Here is a 20154-nt window from a genome sequence, read left to right as displayed (position 1 = left end):
TTTACAACAGAATATTTAATGGTCAGTCCAAAATAAAAGACTTACTCGTGCCCGTTATTGATCATAACATCTTGTATGATAATCTCCATGACATCCTGAAAAACATTGATGATTTGGGATGTGTATTTCTCATCATCAACATTGTCTGCTAGCTGGCAGACACCCAATGGAGTAATCAGAAAAATAATTAAAAAAAAAAAAATCTAAGGAATATATTAACCAAGGTTCTAAATAACGTAAGGCGTGACTTGGCGGCAATGTCAAGCCTCAAGCTTTTCCGAGCCTTGGCGAGTCACGTCGTTTGTAAGTCGTGACTTAAGGCGGTAATTTTGTGTATAATTCATATTTTTATATGTATTTTCTACTATTATTCATTTTTATACACATATATGAGTCAAGGCGGCGTTTTGGTAAAGCTTGGCGGCACATACAAGCCTTGGAGTCATGGCGCGCCATGGCGGAGCCATGGCGAGCTTTTTAGAACCTTGATATTAACAATGACAATGAATAATAGCCCGCAATTTAAAAGAAATGCCTCGTCTTACCAGATGATCCAAGAACTTCACCAGCTTATCATTTAGTAAAGGCAATTCGCTCATACGAAATTTATTCAAAAACATTCGCTGTTGAATGCTAGTTTCTATTTCATGGCATATACGCTGTATGATCCTGTAAAAAGAAAATGAAAATGAAATAGATTTTCTAACTACTTGTAAGTATAAATTTGCAACAGGATCAAGATGTACGCCTTACATATTATCTCGGTCATCATCAATGAGTTCAAATAATATTTCCTTAAGTGTTTGGTAGCATTCCATCACTGCTGACCGCATATAATCATCACCAATGATCCTCCGGAACAGGTCTCCATCTTCCTTTCCTTTGAAATCTTTGGCCATGTCTAATGCAATGGGGATCTTAAGTGGCAAAAAGTCAAACCATGATTACGTTTAACTTCAGATAAACAATAACAAAAAGACGTCAAGCAAAGGCATGGAGGATTTCTACCTTACTAGCAAGCATGAATAGTGGCCACTGGACAACTGGAACATCACTTGTGGTATATGGTACAAGAAGCAGATCTCTCTCACTTCAAAAATAAAACGAATGTCAACAGTATATTCTGCTTCAGTTTGATTCCTTATATTAATAACAACTGTTTAAAACCTGTTGCTGATCAAGTCTTCTATCCGCATTGAAAATATGAATTCGTTCCACACCTGTGAAAATTTTGCTATGCTCTTTCTGGTCACCAATAAATGATCTTCCACGTGATCTCTTTTAGGCTCTTTTTTTTGCACAGGCATAAGGCGTTCACAGAAAGCTAAAGGAACCGATTTAAATCTTGACCGCAGCATGCCAAGTGTCCGTATCTAAGAATCAAACAACACAGAATGATGATGTCATCTTTCTATTTCAAAATTTAGTAAAGTAAAGATATATGCGTACTAACCTCACCCAAGTGACTGAAGGCCCCATAGATTCCACCAATAATAGTAGCATATATCACATACCAAATTTGTGTATCCATGAAATAGACCTAAAATGAAATTACATTGCAATTTACATACATTTAATCGGCCTCATAAATGCAAAACAAAAGTAATTATTTTCAAGAACACTCACCATGACAATTGGAGCCCATATAGAAATAACAACGCCAATATTATGGGTCACTACAAAATGCTCAAATAAGTAAGTAATCAGATCATAATATAGTAAGAATCGCAATTAGAAAAGTTTGTATATAATTTTTAAGATTTTACTGTTGGGAAAGAACTCATGCCACTCGTAGCTGCTAACATGCATTTTCATGATTAACTTTGTGGGCTTGACCAGTGGCAGTATCTATATGAAAATTGCAAATATTTAAGCATAAACTGTCTATAGAAATCATATGCAAACAAGCATTTTCATGATTATACCTCCACATAGTAGCTGAATGCGAACTTGCTTATTAGCAGCACTATCCAAAATAGAGTATACCTAAGATCAACAGTAACAAAGTAAGAAAAAAGAAATTTAAAAAATCACATATCAAACTTTATATCCCTACTTGAATAGAGACAAGATGTCCTCATGCATGCCTCTTCCAACATAGAGTTTTGGCTATAAAAATTTGCAAAATTCAATAATTAAAAACACAAGAAGCATGTAACATCGATACAAACTACCAATCCACACGTAAATGAACTTACTTGTGCCCACCACATTATAAGAGTGAGTATACGCCTATTGGAACTTTCCATGTGTCTCCTTATAGGTGGAAGCAGAAATAGCAAGGCAGCCAGCAAGTTGGGTATCAAGTAAATTGCTATAAGATAATTATAAAGTAATTGCCCTCTCCAATTTCCTCCCAAAGTACTGAAAAACTTCACAAATCCTGTTGGATTTGGAACTGATCTTAAGTAACAAATGGACAAGATTACCATCCAAAAAGCAGCTACAACAAATTTGAAAATATAGCAACGAATCTGTGTAGGTTTTAAGCTCCTCCATGCGTTCAAACTAAGGATTATGTCTAGACTAACTGTGAAGAGAAACCATAAATTACAAAAAGGACAACAGCTAGAAGTAACGAAAGAATGTGCAGGAAGTAAATACATACCTTGGATAAAATTAAGTATGGCATGAGTAATGAATATGCTGAAGATACTTTTGATGACACCTTCATCCAAAATTCCAAAGATTGATCCATCTCCATGCCATGCAACAATGATCATAGCCTACAAGATCAAAAAGAAATGATTCAGATGCTACCAGCCCTAATAAGAAATTATCAACTAATACTAACTGCATGATTCTGTTATATACCTACCTGCAAGACCAATATGAGGAATATCCACATCCGATCAAAACTCCTGTAAAGGTGCAAAAATGAACGCACTTCAACAAAATTTGTTTTAGTCTTCTTTACAACTTGATTGCGCCCCTGCAGATCAATTAAATTTGAGCATTTTTATTTGGTGAATAATGCTAGCTTTAAAGTTGCATAAATGCACACATACTACATGATGGCGCGATGACTCATCGGAGTGAATAAAAAAGTCAGATTTGCGATTCATTGGCCAGCCTAACTTAAAGCATTTGTCAGACCTGCAAGATAAAGAATTAAAGGTTGGTCAATAGTGTCAACATGAATGCCATATTTATAATATAAAGAGTTACCAAAAATATTCATTAAGATCATCATAGTTTCTCCATGAAGCATGGCTTGCATTGCCACCTTGATTTCTCCTGGCTTCCTGCCACCATTAAAAAAATAGTAAGTCTCATTAGGAAAGTAGATTTCATGATACAGGAACAGAACTTATAGTGCAGTCGGATGTTATTACCTTAAGAAGAACATCAAAAATAGGTGAGATGACATCACACAGAAATGCTTCCTCACCAACTGCTGCAGCTTGATTTTTCCCTCCACTTACAGATTGGACTTTGCCAAATAAAGTTTCATGCATTTCTTTTGCCATCTTTTTTGCTCAACGAAAATAAGATCACATCATAAATATAAACAAAATGATAACTGTATTCTTGTAAATATGAACAAAATAATAACATACATTATGAAAAATATAGCAAAGGCATTCAGGCATGAACCGTATGTTTGAAGCTTCACCCCAGATGAGTAGATAGAGTCCAATGTAGAGAAGATGCAACTGCTGCCTATCAGCACTAGGTGGAACCTTATTTGAACTTGAACAAACAAAAAAGATTAAATCCTCATTTTAAAGAACAAGAAACATGCTATGTCATCTTGCTAATAACTTACTCAATGATTGATGTTCGGTGCAAATAATGACACCATGAGACATAGTTCTTGAAAGTAATATCCAATAAATGCTTTACCGTTTGGCTACCCAACTGCAAAAAGTTCCTTATCGGTATTCAGTTCATCTCTAAAGATCAGTAAGCATTGAAGTTCGGTTCAAATATTATAGTGAAAAAGTGGGAGCTTTACCTGTTCATAGTCTTCGACACCCTTCAACCTTCTATGAATATTTGCAAGTAACAATACCAAGTGTTCCCGTTGATTTGCAACGTTTCCTTTCTTCATTTTAGAATAGCAAAAATTTAAACCAGTCATATTTGTAAACAATTTGTGCATAGTTAATTAAATAAAGCGGTTAATGACTACAAGTTACCTGAAAACCAAAAATTGATGATAACCACTCGAGAATATCATTAACAGATTTTTCTGAGTCAGATGGAAGGTTATCCATAGTGCGAATTGCTCGAAGAGCCGCTTTTATCTAATCACATATGAATACTAAAATTAATATATATATATATATATATATATATATATATATATATATATATATATAATACCTCCGTCCCAAATTAATTGTCCACATTCGACTTTTGAAGTATTTATTCTTCAACTTTGACCTTAAATATTTTTGTTTTTGATAGATAATACTTGATGTAAAATATATGAATGAATTTTATTTTAAATTCCTTTTCATTGTTATAAGTTTTATCAAGTAATATATAATACAAATAAAAATATTTAAGATCAAAGTTAAAGAAAAAAGACTTCAAAAGTCAAAAGTGAACAATTAATTTGGGACGGAAGGAGTATATATATATATATATATATATATATATATATATATATATATATATATATATATATATATATATATATATATATATACTAGGTGTAAGGCCCATATATTATACGGTTTGATTAGAACAAAATACTAAATACGAAGGAGTAAACCGAAAGTTTATTTATATTTAAAATTTGAAATAAGTGAAAATTATAAGAACAGAATGAAAAAAAATAATAAAAATAAACATACAAAAAGTAAATAAATAAAAATTACATGTTTAGTTGTCAGACCCGTGTACTAAACAGGTTATATAAAGCCTAACATAATCCATAATAGATGATGTAAGAAAGATGGTAGAGAAATTTGATTGTATTTTATTAAAAATGTGTTGTCTTGATGGTTTTATCCCTAATACTAGGTACATAAAGTCATATATATATATATATATATATATATATATATATATATATATATATATATATATATTAGAAAATAAGATTTATGTATAATTGAATACGACCTCGGGAATCTCCATAATTGCTGGTGTAATTCCAACGGCATACAAAGGAAGAATGTTATAGGGTTCATATTGCTTTTTGTTTTCCTCTACATCACGTGCGTAGTGTTGAGTCTACAATGCCATAAAAGCATACATGAGCAATATGATATTTAAACTTACATTACAAATAGAAATCAAATACACCAATCATACCTTTGGCTCGAATTTTGAACCAGGTACCACGTTCTTTAATACTTCATATAAAATAGTTGCAATCTGATAAATCTTGGCCATCTCTTCACTTAAAGGTGACAAAAGCAAAATAACAAGATTAACAAGTAAGTAGATGATAATATCTTTAAGCATTAAACAAGCCTTACGGTTTCTTTAAGTATTTGTTGTCTTTGATGTTTCTCTCATAGAAGATCTGGTAGAATTTTTGGATTTCCTTAGCATCATTTTGTGCTAGTCTAGGTTTTGTCATTTCTTTTTCCTACACCAATAGAACATTTGAAATTGTCATTAGAATTTCTAAAAGTTTAATATTATACAAATAATTTGATATTAACTTAAAACGGTATTGTCATATTAATGTAACTAGTAGGATGTGAAAAACTAGCTAAATATGACAAAAATAGTGAAAATTATAACCTTCTCAAGTCTATGCTGTAGGTATGTCATGAACTGGCGAACACCACGTCCACTAGATTTGTTATCCATCCTATAAGCCTTCTCGTATGCAAGAAACCGGCCTAATGCAACCAATTAAAGGCATTAAATGTTATAAGCAACCATAAATCACAACCATCATTATGTGTATTTGTCACTTATTCATAATAGATAAAGAAATATTACTAGGAATATGTGATTGCATAAAATTAGTAAATGACACTTCTAATGTAGGCACATAGGGCGAATCCTTCATAGAAGACCTTTGGCATAGGAAATAAAGAAAAAAAACCCAAGCCCACACTTCGTATTTTGTGCACATGAAAAAGTCCACCCACAATGGAGAAATAAAAGTGTTGTGTACTAAACAAAAAACACATCTACCAATAAAAGATTAAAGTGAAGAGGATTAAGGGTAAACAGTATTAGGTAAATATTAACGGATACGTAAATAGTGAAAGCGGATACTAGCAATAAAGTAGAAAGCGGATACTAGCAATAAAAGATGAAAAATAAAAAGGAAACAACAACTAAGTAGTAAAAAACTACACGACAAGCATAAATAGTGATAAGAAAGCTAGTATATAGTTTACTCCCATACTACTCCACTATCATAATTCTAAGCCTCCACACCCTCCTATCAGTGGCCATATCTTCTCGAAAAGAGTCACTTCTTCAAGTCTAACCTCACATTATCTTCTAACTTCCTTCTTGGGTGTCATTTACTCCTCACGCCTCTATGGTGACCATCTCCACCCCCTAGCCATAAAATTTTAGTTGTCTCTTATGAACATAACATATTCGAACCAAACTTTCTTTCATACAATTTCATTATAGTGGGTGTAATTCTCAAGTCTCAATGAATTTGTGATTCTCAGTTTCGCTACCCATTCTAATAATGTTCTACTATATGTCCAATTCAGCATCCTCGGTTCCACGACCTTTATCTTCCTATTGTGTTCCTTTTTAATCATTATTTAATTAATCCATAAAACATGATTAGTCTTACAATATCCTTGGACCTTTCTATTTTAACCATCCTACTAGACATGGCAATGAAGCAAGTTTTGACCTTGATATTATCAAACACATAAGTATCATAAGGGTTTAGATCTTAATTTTTTATTCGTATACCCGTTAACCATTTTATTAAAAGGTTTGGGTATGGATCATTACCGATCTGCTTCATTTATAACATGTCACTTATAAATATAAGAACTACAATTTTTAATTTTTAATTTACACGAACATGTTGATTTTTAATTTCAAATCCCAAGCCCAAACCACCAAAGGGAGGACCGACATAAAAAACTCCACCCTCAATGGAGAAATAAAAGTGTTGTGTACTAAAGAAAAAACACATACTAGCAATGAAAGTTTAAAGTGAAGAGGATTAAGGATAAACAGTATTAGGTAAATACTAAACAGATACATAAATAATGAAAGCAGATACTAGCAATAAAGCAGGAAGCGGATACTAGCAATAAAAGATGAAAAGTAAAGAGGGCACAACAACTAACCGGTAAAAAACTACACGACAAGCACAAATAGTGATAAGAAAGCTAGTATATATTTTACTTCCATACTACTCCACTATCATAATTCTAAGCATCCACACCCTCCTATCATTGGCCATATCTTCTCGAAAAGAGTCACTTCTTCAAGTCTAACCTCACATTATCTTCTAACTTCCTTCTTGGGTGTCATTTCCTCCTCACACCTCTATGGTGACCCTCTCCACCCTCTTAGCCATAAAATTTTAGTTGTCTCTTATGAATATAACATATTCGAACAAAATTTTCTTTCCAACAGTTTCATTATAGTGGGTGTAATTCTCAACTCTCAAAGAATTTTTGATTCTCAGTTTCGCTACCCAATCCAGTAATGGTCTACTATATGTCTAATTCATCATCTTCAGTTCCACAACCTTTATCTTCCTCTTGCGTTCCTTTTTAATCATCATTTAAATCCATAGAACATAGTTAGTCTTACAATATCCTTGGTCCTTCTTGTAAAACTCATGTGTGTGCTCTCTATTTTATAGACCTGGCAATGAAGCAAGTTTTGGCCTTGATTTTATCCAACACATAAATGTCATAAGAGTTTAGATCTTAATTTTTTATTCGTATACTCGTTAATCATTTTATTAAAAGGTTTGAGTATGGATCATTACCGATCTACTTCATTTAAAACATGCCACTTATATATATTAGAACTACAATTTTTAATTTCCCCAATCATGTTGATTCTTAATTTTAAATCCCAAGCCCAAACCACTAAAGGGAGGACCGACTACCAATACATAAGCAGACGAGAACTCGATAATTCATTCTCATTTTGGTTTTCCAAACTTTTTGGACCAATTTTCCATTTATAAATCATCAATTAGCAATATGGATCACAATCGAAAATCTGATATTCGCATTCACAAGTTATTCTAGCATCTTATCTAGAAATTGTAATCGAATGCAAAATTGGTTCTTGCACTTAAACTCTGTGACTCGCATCATGTTGAATCGCATACCTCAACTTCTTAACTTTACATGTCTACATGCTCTGATTCTTGTTTGATATAGTAGACATTTATTTTATTTAAGAAATTTTATTTTAAATATGAAGTAAATGTGATGCATGTTATATTTTATAGATAACACTTTATGGAATACAAACATTTTTGCAATCTTAATAATGTAAATGGGTTGGGCTAAGAAGTAGAATACTCATTGATTTGGGGATAAAGGTATGGGTTCGATTATTTAAAACCTTATGTGTTATGGATCAAGGTTGTTTCTCTCCAAACCTACTCTATTGCTAGGACCATGACTTTATGAAGTGGTAACGTGATCTTCAATACCGCTTCCTTATGGATCATAGACCCTAATATATGGAACTCTTTCCCTTAGTTAAAGTATTTTCTTACTAACTTGGTTTAAAAAAGCATGCTCATGGCCCGATACACACTAAGGTGTAACTATAAATGCATCAAACTAAGTGTTGTGATTTGATATCTATGATTCGAGTGGATGCATATGCATCAAGGTGCATACACGGAATCTCACATTTATGCATCCAAACACCTCATGGACTGGGATCACATAATTTATAATAATAATAATAAAAAAGTAACAACTAATTAAATATCCCATGTAATTGTTAAATTAAAAATCGCAAGTGTAAGAGAAAAGAATATATATATATATATATATATATATATATATATATATATATATATATATATATATATATATATATATATATGTAGAGAGAGAGAGAGAGCTAGGTTCATTTGTTTAAACTAAGTATTGTGTTATCGTATGCATAAATGTGGGTCAATCAAAATTAAATAAAAAATTAAATAATTAAATAAATAAATAAGGGTAATTTAGTCATTTGTTTAATAACTTCCAAAAATAATCCCTATAATCTTGCTAGCCTTCACTCTTAACCTAATTTATTTTCTTATATACAGCCGTCGATAATGACCTGAAACAAAAAGAAGGGCGGCCGTTATCGACCTTGTACATCGATAAAGGTGATAAAGGGCATCAGGAACGAGAGAATGAAAATGGCGCAGACGCATGGATTGCCAACATTATTTACACTTTCACCCACTAATCCTTCCAATATACACCTCAATTCTCACTCAAATTCTGTACGAGTGCATACTTCAAAAATTAGGGCAGATGTCTCACTCGAAGTCGAAGAACACCCTTTTCCTTTTCCCCCAAACGCCATGCGAAGGAAGCTTGATTCCAGGTGGTTGGGTGGATTCAGTCTAGGAATTGATCTTGGGTTGTCTCGTACCGGTCTTGCCATAAGCAAAGGATTCTCAGTTCGCCCCCTCAAGGTTTCTTCCTCACATCTCCATTTCCATTAATGGTCTTTTTCAATCTTCATTTAATACATAATTTCAATTTGTATAACTAATTCGCACAATCTCAATGGGTTCTTAGGTTTTTTATTTGGATTTTATCATGTGTGTGTCTACTATAGGTTCTGGAATTAAGGGGCCAAAAGCTTGAGAAGGGCCTGCTTGAAATTGCTCAAGAACAGGTATGTTCTTGTTTATTGAAATTCTACCCTTTAGATTCTAAAAATTAAAAATCAAAAACTGATCTATGTATATTTAACTTTGTAGCTTCAAACTAGTGTGATTTGAATAGACCATATGTTTTTTCTGTATGAACCAAAACAAGTTAACCATCATTTTAATTTGACATTCAAAAGTCAAATATTCAATAGAGGATAACGCACATCATGTTTACACTAGAATAATATCTCCATCTTTTTGAAATGAGTGTAGTAATATACATCAAGTTATGAATTTGTTATCCTTGTGCTATCAACATTCTTCATTTTGTAGTAATATCATGTTTGACTTGAATCGGTCAAATATTGACTTCTTTGACCTTGAATTTTGACAAGAATTCTATATTTAAGAATTTCATGCTTTTTAAGATTTTATTTATTTTTTATGACATTTTGTTAGAATATGTGTAATTATATTAAAATGTACAATTTCATAGCAGTTATTCTTATAGAATGCGTGAAGGAGACATGCTGATCAAGGGCGTGAACGTTGGAATGGAATGACGAATTCCAATTCTGTTGGAATCACAGAAGTTAATGCTTGAAGAACGGACCACATTATTCTTTTAGAATGTATTAGTCGTTGTTAGATTTTGATGTTTCTTCCCCGTTTTGATTGTTTTTTTAGTTTTATTCTTTAACAATAAATGTAATTCTTAACAATTGTTACCCGTATTCTATAAGAAATAATGTATTTTTTGTTTTTATTCTTCAATTGATTGTTCAAGATTTTGTTATTCTACAAGAAGTTGTTACTCTTCAAGAAGTTTTTAAAGTCATCATCAAGAAATAGGTTCAAGAATATTTTTATTATTTATGGTTCAAGAATATTTTTATTTTTGAATATACTCATAAACATATTCTGTCAGAATATCCGAATTAAAAGAATTATAATTCGTAAAATCGGATTTTTAAAATTAATAGAATCTATGATCCCTTAAAAAATGCAATTTTCCTTTATTAAATCTATATTAATTGACTAAATTACCCTTGTAATTAATTAAGATTAATTTTTCAATTATATTTATTTCAATAATGTATATTAATCACTTTCTTAAAATAAGTAAATTTGATTGGCCCACATTTATGCATACAATAACACAATAATTACTTTAAACAAAATAACCTAAGCCTATATATATATATATATATATATATATATATATATATATATATATATATATATATATATATATATATATATATATATATATATATATATACCATTTTACAAACTTTTACATTTTTAATCTCTTAGTAAACTTTTGTTGACCTTCATGTCACATCACTTTCCAAACTTTTACATTTTTAATCCCTTATTTGCTGCCAGCTAAAAATACGATATTCCTATGACTTTTGGCTTTTGTTTTCACGATGTTTCCACAATTAACAAAAAAAAAAAAGACCCGGGACAAAGCCGGGGGTTTTTTACTAGTTAATAATAAATATAACACAATAGCTATCAAACAAATAAAGTTATTCAAAATACCTATTTGAATTTTTGTAAGTTTTCTATTCTTTATAAGATTTTTAACAAAGTTATTATATATAAGATTTTTAACAAAAATCGATCGAAAAGGTCATATATATAGTATATGATTAGGATGTTGATTTGTAATTATATATTTTTAACAAATGAATTTGGTATTTTTTTTTTGTTTTATTAAATAACAATTAATAAGTAATATTAAAGCATTTTCCTTTTATATGTGTTGTGGTACTTTGAGTTTTTGAGCTCATAACCTACTCTGTCATTCAAATTTTATCATATCTAAGTTCTATTAATTTAACGAGAGGAAGAGTGATAGAGAAAAAATAAGAAAAAGCGAAGAAATTTACAAATTTAGCGGGGATGAGAGACATAGAGCTCATCAGCTACCGAGGTTGCTGGTCGGAATTGCAGATCAGCAAACAACGAAGATGAGAGATAAAAAAGTACACATCTTAGCGGTTCTTTTTTGTCCAAATAATAAGTCCTACATATGATTACTTTTTTTGTTTTCTTATAGAGTTTTGGTTTTCTTAATCAACCCAGAACCTAATTTTTCTAGGATTTGTTTGGTTTTTCAATAATTTTTTGAGATTTTGTTAACTACTAATCTATTTTTCTTACCTATTATCCCGATGTCTAAGGAAAGATAATGATATAAAATTGATTTTCAAGCTTTATTGAAGTTAATTACTATATAATCTAAAATTAATAATTTTCTTGAATTGCATAGCATATATGAAGATATATCATGAATTTGTAGGGGCCAAAAAGTTATGAAAAATTAAAACTACATTTATATACATTTATTTCAGGTATAATAACATCAAAAATCAGGGCCCTAAAGACGTTCCGCCCCAGGGTCCCAGCAACGGCTCTCCACGCTTGTGTGCCTCTTTCCTCTCCATCCAGCTCCCCATCCAATTTGTTTTAATTTTCTAGACTATTTCAAGGTTGTCTATGTTAATGAACTTTTGAGGATAAGATATTGAATTTTTCTTTTCTCTCTATTTTCGCTTTCCTTTTTTCTTTACTTTTACAATGCAGCATTTCTACCAACTTATGCATTTTCATTTTTTTTTTTTGTGAATACCTCAAAAGAAAAGTCCATCATTCTTTATTTAGTAATCCAAATTAATCTCTATGCATGTCCCTTTTTCCCAAAAGAATATATCAATCAAATTTTACGGTAACTAAAATTATACTATACAATGCAAAGTTGAAACAAAACTTATATTCTAATTAAACTAATCAAACCAATTTCAAGCAGAAACCAACTTAAGTAACTCCCAAGATTATTCCATTTTTCGTCTCATGATAACAAGGATCACCAAAAGACCCTAATTCATTAAGAGGTTAGACCTACGACTAGGTATCTCATCAGCAAGGTTTGAATCCCATTAGGTAGCTATAACTCCTTAAAAGCCACGCAGAGGCACCAGAAGGACTACATAGTACTAGAGACCATGGATCTGTGTGATTTGCTATTGTAATTAAAAGTAATTAGTTATTATTCTGATTCATTCTATTTATAGAAGCAATCTAGTCTGAATCAATATATTCTCTATTCATTCACTTTAAAAACTCATCTCCACACCCAAAATTATAAGAAATTCTGCATTTTATAGGAAAGGAAGAGTCAAATATAGTAAGGGGAAACATACACAAGTAAGCAACTCTGTCATTATCCTTCTCGATCTCATTGGCAACCCGAAGGATAGGAGCAATAGAAGCAAGGGAAGAAGGGACAAGCTCACTGTCAACAATAACATCGGCATCATCAGGTTCATCCATAGCGGAAATCCTCGTCATCCTCCTTGACATCGACCTCGGTGGACCCAACTCATCTTTGGTCCCACTCGTACTCGCCATTCCTGCCCCCCAACTCCGTCAGAACCCCTGATATCCACCTGAAAGTTATTGGAATTGTCTCTCCATCCACCCTGAACGCTGCTGAAAATTTGTACACGAAAACAATATTTGTATCTCTTAATATTGATATAAAGAGTGTGTAAAGATCCTTTGCTTGTTAATTTGGGGAATTACTTAGCTTTCAGTGCGTTTACTGATAGCAAGTAAAGAATGAAGCATTTCTCAACTTTTTATCAAGGTAGGGACGAAGAATATATATATATATATATATATATATATATATATATATATATATATATATATATATATATATATATATATATATATATATATATACGGTTAGATTCATGTGAGACGGCCTAATTTTGTGAGACCGTGAGATGCATTTTTTTATTTTTTTTATTCTTTTTTATTTTTTTTAGTTAATTCAAGTTCCGAAAATAATATTTAAGAAAAGAATTTTTGGATTTTTTCATTTATTTTGCATTTTAAAATTATTTTTTAGAATATGTACTGTGTAATATTCTATTAAAATATTTCACGTATTTTTCAAAAAAAATGGGATTTTTTTTTTATTTTTTTTTATTTTTTTTAGTTAATTCAAGTTCCGAAAATAATATTTAAAAAAAGAATTTTTAGATTTTTCCATTTATTTTACATTTTAAAATTGTTTTTTAGAATATGTCAGTGTAATTTTCTATTAGAATATTTTACGTATTTTTCAAAAAAAAGGGGGATTTTTTTTATTTTTTTTAGTTAATTCAAGTTCCGAAAATAATATTTAAAAAAAGAATTTTGGATTTTTCCATTTATTTTGCATTTTAAAATTATTTTTAGATTTTGTCTCACGGTCTCACAAAATTAGAATGGTCTCAAATGAACCTGAACCTATATATATATATATATATATATATATATATATATATATATATATATATATATATTCAAATGAAAACATTTTGTAAAACAAGAACAATTGAGAATAAATTCCAGCCACAAATTCGCTGTACATCTAAACTACTAAGATATATATTATTTATTATATTTTTATTAGACAAAAGCTCTATCCATATACCCACCTAGCAGCTACCACTCCCCCACCATAGAAACTTATTGTATTCTCTCTCATTTTATTTAAAGTTACACCACCACAGGACCACCATATGGCCGCCGTCGGACCACTATATTGTCGTCATCGGACCACCGTACTGCCGCCGCCGGAACCACCGCACCACCGTTGGTATACCATCGAAACAACTGGAACACTGTCGAAACGACCAACACATTGTCAGAACGTTGCCTATTCACTCTCTCTAAATCGTTTTGTCACTTCATCTTTTCACCTCCACTCATTCGATCGTCGGAAACTACCTCCCTCCGCCTCTCCTTCTTCTTGAACCACCTCTTTGAATTAGCCGAAAAAACATCTGGTATGAAACTACCTTCTCATAACCATCTCCGTCTTGTCTCCTCTCCAATCTCGCTTTCACCGGCCACTAGATCTGGTGTTATCGTTATTGATTCTGGATCTACAGTCGAAAGCCTCCAGATCTTGTTCACGAGCAAACAAGATCGTTGGACAGAGATAATTCTGAGCATATCTCCGACCATCACTCCGATGAAACCTAACAACTTTCGCAGTAAGTATAGACCCTTATATCAGCAACAACTATCGTTTTTGTTGCTCGGGCTGCTGTTGTGGACAAAATCTCCAAAAAGGAGAACAAACAAGAGCAAATTAATCTCACTTTCTATCTCTTCCAGAGAAGAAAGGTTTAAAGAAACAAGAAAGGCTTAAAGAAACGTGTAAAACCCAATCTGAATGTGTATCAATCGAAATCACTAAAATTGATGTGGAATCCCAATCTAGTGAATACCACAAATCGTAATAAGGAACAAGAACACAATTACCAAATCTTCAATGCACACTATATTGATAATAGTCTAGTACATAAGATGATGAATTACTCTCGGTTCTCTCTGTTTTTCTCTCTTGAACTCGATATGGATATTATGGAAATCCCCTGTTACATGTCTTAAACAAAACAATATATACCTAGACCTAATACAAAGCCCAGCCCAAAGCCCAACCGAAATCATTAAGAGATTTCGGTCCACACAACACCGAAACCATGGTGTTTTCGGTACTTAGACCGAGAACTCTAAAAGCTATGAAAAGCAAAGTATAAACCACAAATTTTATTTCCTAACAGTCTCCCCCTTGGTTTATAACTTTCTTTTCTTTTCAGTCTTCCTTGAACTTGACTTTCAGCTCTTTCCTCGATCTCTTCATGACTTGACTACAAGATGTACATATGAATCTTCTATATGAATAACTTCATCTTTAGTAGTTGGGCTTCCCTGAAATTTAACTTTAAACGCACATTGGGTATAGAGGCTTCTTGTAAATCAGCACTTCGCAGGTAGGCCCACTTAGGTTAGAGGGGTATTGCTCACTTTCAGCTTTGAGAAACTTCATAGACAATAACAGACAGACTGATTCTTTTGGATCACTTCAGCAGACTCATAAATAGCAGCAAATTGATTGAGGAGGCTTCAATGCAATTCGTCACATAACTTTAAAAACAGTTTCACCTTGCTTCTAGGGTTGAAAGATTGTGAGTTGAATAATAATCTTCACTTCTTGTTCCTTCAAATGAATATTCTTCGTCGATCATGGATGCGTCTTAAAAATAACCATGACTAAAAAATTTATATGGATCACAGAGTCATAAAGACCCTTCTCACCACAGTTGTTCAAGGACCCATCCTTGGCTCAGATGGAGACTACTCGCAGTATTTATGTGAACACGGAGGAACGCACTGCGATTTGTTGAGTATCGAAGAACTACTTGTGGCTATTTTTTATGTTAGCCCCTACATATCCTCGATCAAATATCTCAATACAGCTTTTCAAGTTAACAAGTTAACTTGGCCCTTGGCGAGACGTTCATCGATAATCGTGTCTTGCGAAGTGCATCGCCCTAGTGCCATAACAGTTCTTATGTAAAGATAACTGACAATACCTCTTGACAATCTGTACAGTTTCAGGCTTTTAATTCCTTAAATACGACAGTTCTTAGAAAGATATTGTCTAACTGACAGTTTGTACAGTTGCAAGCCTTCAATTCCTTGTGAAAGTAGTGTGAAGTGTAATAACCATCAATTCCTTTCCAAATTTCTTCTCCTTGCTAAGAAATTTCCGATACAGTCTCCTTGAGTCTCTTCTTCTTTTGAATTCTCCTTGAGTCACTGCTTCCTTTCGAATTCGCGTTTTAAGACAAATGAAATTTTGAGATAAAAGTAAAAATAAAAATAAACTTAGCACACAATAAAACAACTAGGAATAAAAATAAAATTAAAATACGCTCAAAACAATATTTTTGGATTTTTGATTTTTCTGAAAAATAAATAAAAACAAAAATAAACATATTTTTGGATTTTTTTTTAATTTTATGATTTTTGTTTGGTTTTTTTAATTATCCCCCTAAATTTGTGTATAGAGGAAAATTATGAACAAATTTAACAAAAACAAAAATAAAATAAAATAAAACATACACATTTTAATAATTAAATTTAAAACATTTTGGGATCAAAAGTTGTCAAGTAATTTAATATCGTTTCTCAGCACACACCTGCATGAATAACTCTGGTCAATCACCAATATTGTGGTCCACTTAAACACAAAGGATATTTTCAAGTTAGACAGATTATAAGTGACAAGACATTGCAATTATATTCCTAAATAGACCATTTTGCTGACGATGACCAAGGATATTGTTATCCACTTAAATTCAGCAGCGAGATCTACAATCAGCCTTTAATCATGAACCAATTTAATTTTAAGCGCACTAGAACGTGTTCCCCACTTCACGACGTACCCTAGCAATCAAGGAATTCCAAAGAGTTCTTTACTTTAGGTGAGTGTTCAGTTATTTGAGAGAGAAGATAGATATAGAGATGCATATGTTGTATCTCAGGTCGGATCTCTTCCAATCACGCAGAGGGACAACATATGACTAACATAGATAAAGGGATAGAGAAATAGAAAGATGCATATGTTGTGTCCCAGGTCGGATCTCTTCCAATCACGCAGAGGGGACAGCATACGACTAACATAGATATATAGAGAGATGCATAGATAGAGATGCATAGAAATAGAGATGCATATGTTGCGTCCTAGGTCGGATCTCTTCCAATAACGCAAAAGGGGAAACATATGACTGACATAGAGGATAAGAAAGAAAAACAATTTCACACAAACCTACTTTATCAGAACCCCCCAGTCACCCTATCAGCACCATAATTAAGGACATAAGTCTGTACGTCGAAGAAGTGTTGAGCCACAGTTCTAGATGATAAGTAGCTTTAATGTATCTCGTAGGCTCCCTTGTTTATCTCACTACTCAATCTATCCAAGCCTCATATGGTCAGTCCAAATGTGACTATCTAAGTCCAGATGAGTTAACACTATCAAGTCCTTTCATTATCAACAGTGTCTAGTCCTTTCATTCTGAATCCTTCGTGCCTACCAGCACATTGAACACAGAGTCTAAAACATTTAGGGTTCAATGCATTACACGTATTTCAAATTTCCCTTTAACACTAAACTTCATATCACTTCCCCAAAATATTATCAAAAGAAAAATGGAAGAAAACAAGAAATTACTAAATAAAATAGAAAAGAAATTTCAGTCTTTAAACTCATCATCTTAAGAAATCCCATAAGCATGAGCTTGGTTTTAAGAAAAATTTGGCTTTTGGAAAAATAAAGATCAGCATCATTATCATAGAGAAGAGAAGAGTTAAAAAAATTCAAACCGTAAATCAGCATATGAAGTTGTATCCAGATGACCTGAGAATAGCAAGCATATGCAACAACGTATTAATCCTCAGCTGTGTTTCAATTCCAGAACGAAGTTGACGTTATCAAACTTCAACACACCATTAAATACAGTCCCTATTTGTGATCTTTTCTTTCTCTTCCCGCAAAGGACACATACCTTCAATTAAAGTTTTGAATGCCATGCAGTTGAGAGATGTCTCCTATCATGTGCCTAGAATAGCCACTATCAACATACCAAGGTCTGAAGACATGACTCCATAGCTGCTCTGGCACATGTTGCGGGATTAATTAGTTTTTGGAACCCAGTCCATTTTGAAGTTAGATTTACCATTACAATCTACACATGATATTCTTGATGGGTTTTGAGCATTACAACATTCCTATGGTGCACATGCAACCCTGATTGCTTTGGATCTAGGTTTTTCTCAAGTTATACATGCATAATAATTTTCCAAAGAAATACCCTAATCTAGCATACATATTTTCGGATTTAGTGAATAAACATAAGTTAGAAGAATACCTTTCTTGTTAACTAGTAATAACAAGTAATCCTTTCCTTGATCTTGACCTTCAAGAGCTTAGTGCCTCAATTGTTGCACCTCTAATGGAGTCACGAACACCACTAGCAATTGGATGAACAAGAGAGAGAGGGAGAGAGAGAGAGAGAGAGAGAGAGAGATGGAGGCTAGGATTTCTGGCTAGGGTTCTCTTAGAAGCATAGGGAAATCGAAATCTGTAAGCCATGGGGTCTATTTATACTTGTGGCTACTAGGGTTTTAGGTGAAACCCTAATTTGACTGCTTAATCCTTAAGCAGCCCATGGACTCCTTCTAGAATACTCCTTTGGACGAATTCTCTATGGGCTTCCCATAGAATTCGTCCAAGCTTATTCCAAGGTGATCCATCAGCCCAATTGCAACTATCAGTGATTTGCAATATTAGTCCCCGTTCTTTTAATCAGTCTTTTTGATCACTAAATTAACTCCAAATTAATTTATGATCAATATTAATTAAATAATATGATTTCTTAATTAATATATTATTCTTATAATATATTAATAAATCATTTATCAACCTCTTTCTCATAATTCATCCTATCAAGTTGCTATGGTGAAGGCAACCCAAAAGGACCATGCTACTATTGGGTCAAGTACATACCAATTATAGTTATGGGCTTAGACATCTGATCAAATAGTCTCCCACTTTGATAAGTCTAATAACTATAACTGCAAGTATGACTTCAAAATCCGATTTCTAATCGTAGCTCTCAAAAGCCGTTGTCATACTCTGACCTAGTCAATGACGCCTCCTTTAGATAAGGGATCATATAATCCTCCGCTCTTCAAGGTATCATGTAGACAATGACATGGAACATAATCATTCTCAGTGTCCAACAATTTGTTTCCCGACTTCTGATTTGTTTGACATAGAACTTAATTGAACACATCAATTCAGTCCTAACCGGGCCCGACACATAATTCAACACAAAATCATCGAGGGGCCCAAGATATCGCTTTTACCCTCCTAGGATAAAAGGAACAGATAAAGTTTGACTTATATGTTTGTACTATTTACTCATCAAATTGTACACAACAACATGTTTTATAACATCAAGTTACTGATGCGTTTACGCATTATCAATGCACAACCGAGTTGTAAACAACAAATCATATATCTCGGTTTAAAGATTATACGATATTATCGTCTCATAATGTAGCACCTGGTTCCCGGTATGTATTTCATTCAAGTACCTTGAATTTTGGCCTTGGACTCGGCGAGTTGAGGTCCAACTCGTCGAGTCGGAGCGTCTTGGACGCGGAAGTTTAATGACCTACTCGACGAGTCGGCGGCCGGACTCGGCGAGTAGGCGCTATCTGGACAAAACCCTAGTTTGAGGGTTTGCACCCTATTTAAACCACTTATTCAGCCTCTCTTTCGTCCCTAATGCTTCTAGAACCCCCCCCCCCCCCCCCTCATAGCAAACCCTAGCCGTTTTTTAGAAGAACTAAGGAATTTTGGTGAATCTTGCTAGTTGTGACCATAAGGAGGAAGGTGAAAGACTTGAGGAAACAAGTGGAGACCAGGGGAACCCAAGTTTGTGCATCATCCACAGTTCATTGGAGGTATAAAGCTA

General features: G+C 32.9%; 1 protein-coding gene across 2 annotated transcripts in view; it reads right to left on the bottom strand.

Annotated features, from left to right (window-relative positions):
* LOC145166016 (callose synthase 7-like) overlaps window positions 1-13360 on the bottom strand; it is a 30213-nt gene extending 16853 nt beyond the window's left edge. For both annotated transcript variants that reach the window (XM_079084942.1, XM_079084943.1), the window contains exons 1-25: window positions 12967-13360; window positions 5707-5807; window positions 5436-5548; window positions 5269-5356; window positions 5077-5187; window positions 4143-4250; window positions 3959-4048; window positions 3770-3861; window positions 3561-3693; window positions 3336-3470; window positions 3169-3245; window positions 3009-3096; window positions 2819-2932; window positions 2609-2726; window positions 2199-2530; window positions 2057-2109; window positions 1926-1986; window positions 1767-1848; window positions 1627-1676; window positions 1454-1540; window positions 1168-1373; window positions 1009-1090; window positions 754-917; window positions 546-669; window positions 46-152 (exon numbers count right to left, since the gene is read on the bottom strand). In XM_079084942.1, coding sequence (XP_078941068.1) covers window positions 46-152; window positions 546-669; window positions 754-917; window positions 1009-1090; window positions 1168-1373; window positions 1454-1540; window positions 1627-1676; window positions 1767-1848; window positions 1926-1986; window positions 2057-2109; window positions 2199-2530; window positions 2609-2726; window positions 2819-2932; window positions 3009-3096; window positions 3169-3245; window positions 3336-3470; window positions 3561-3693; window positions 3770-3861; window positions 3959-4048; window positions 4143-4250; window positions 5077-5187; window positions 5269-5356; window positions 5436-5548; window positions 5707-5807; window positions 12967-13174 — 2924 coding nt within the window. In that variant the 5' untranslated portion in view covers window positions 13175-13360. The remainder of the gene's footprint in view (window positions 1-45; window positions 153-545; window positions 670-753; window positions 918-1008; window positions 1091-1167; window positions 1374-1453; window positions 1541-1626; window positions 1677-1766; window positions 1849-1925; window positions 1987-2056; window positions 2110-2198; window positions 2531-2608; window positions 2727-2818; window positions 2933-3008; window positions 3097-3168; window positions 3246-3335; window positions 3471-3560; window positions 3694-3769; window positions 3862-3958; window positions 4049-4142; window positions 4251-5076; window positions 5188-5268; window positions 5357-5435; window positions 5549-5706; window positions 5808-12966) is intronic.
* Between the last annotated feature and the right edge of the window lie 6794 nt (window positions 13361-20154).

The sequence above is a fragment of the Lactuca virosa genome, chromosome 3 (assembly GCF_052849685.1).
Source record: "Lactuca virosa cultivar CGN04683 chromosome 3, Lactuca_virosa_CGN04683_v6, whole genome shotgun sequence".
NCBI lineage: Eukaryota > Viridiplantae > Streptophyta > Magnoliopsida > Asterales > Asteraceae > Lactuca > Lactuca virosa.
Note: the sequence above shows the minus strand (reverse complement) of the source record. Positions and strands in the feature narration are given on the sequence as shown.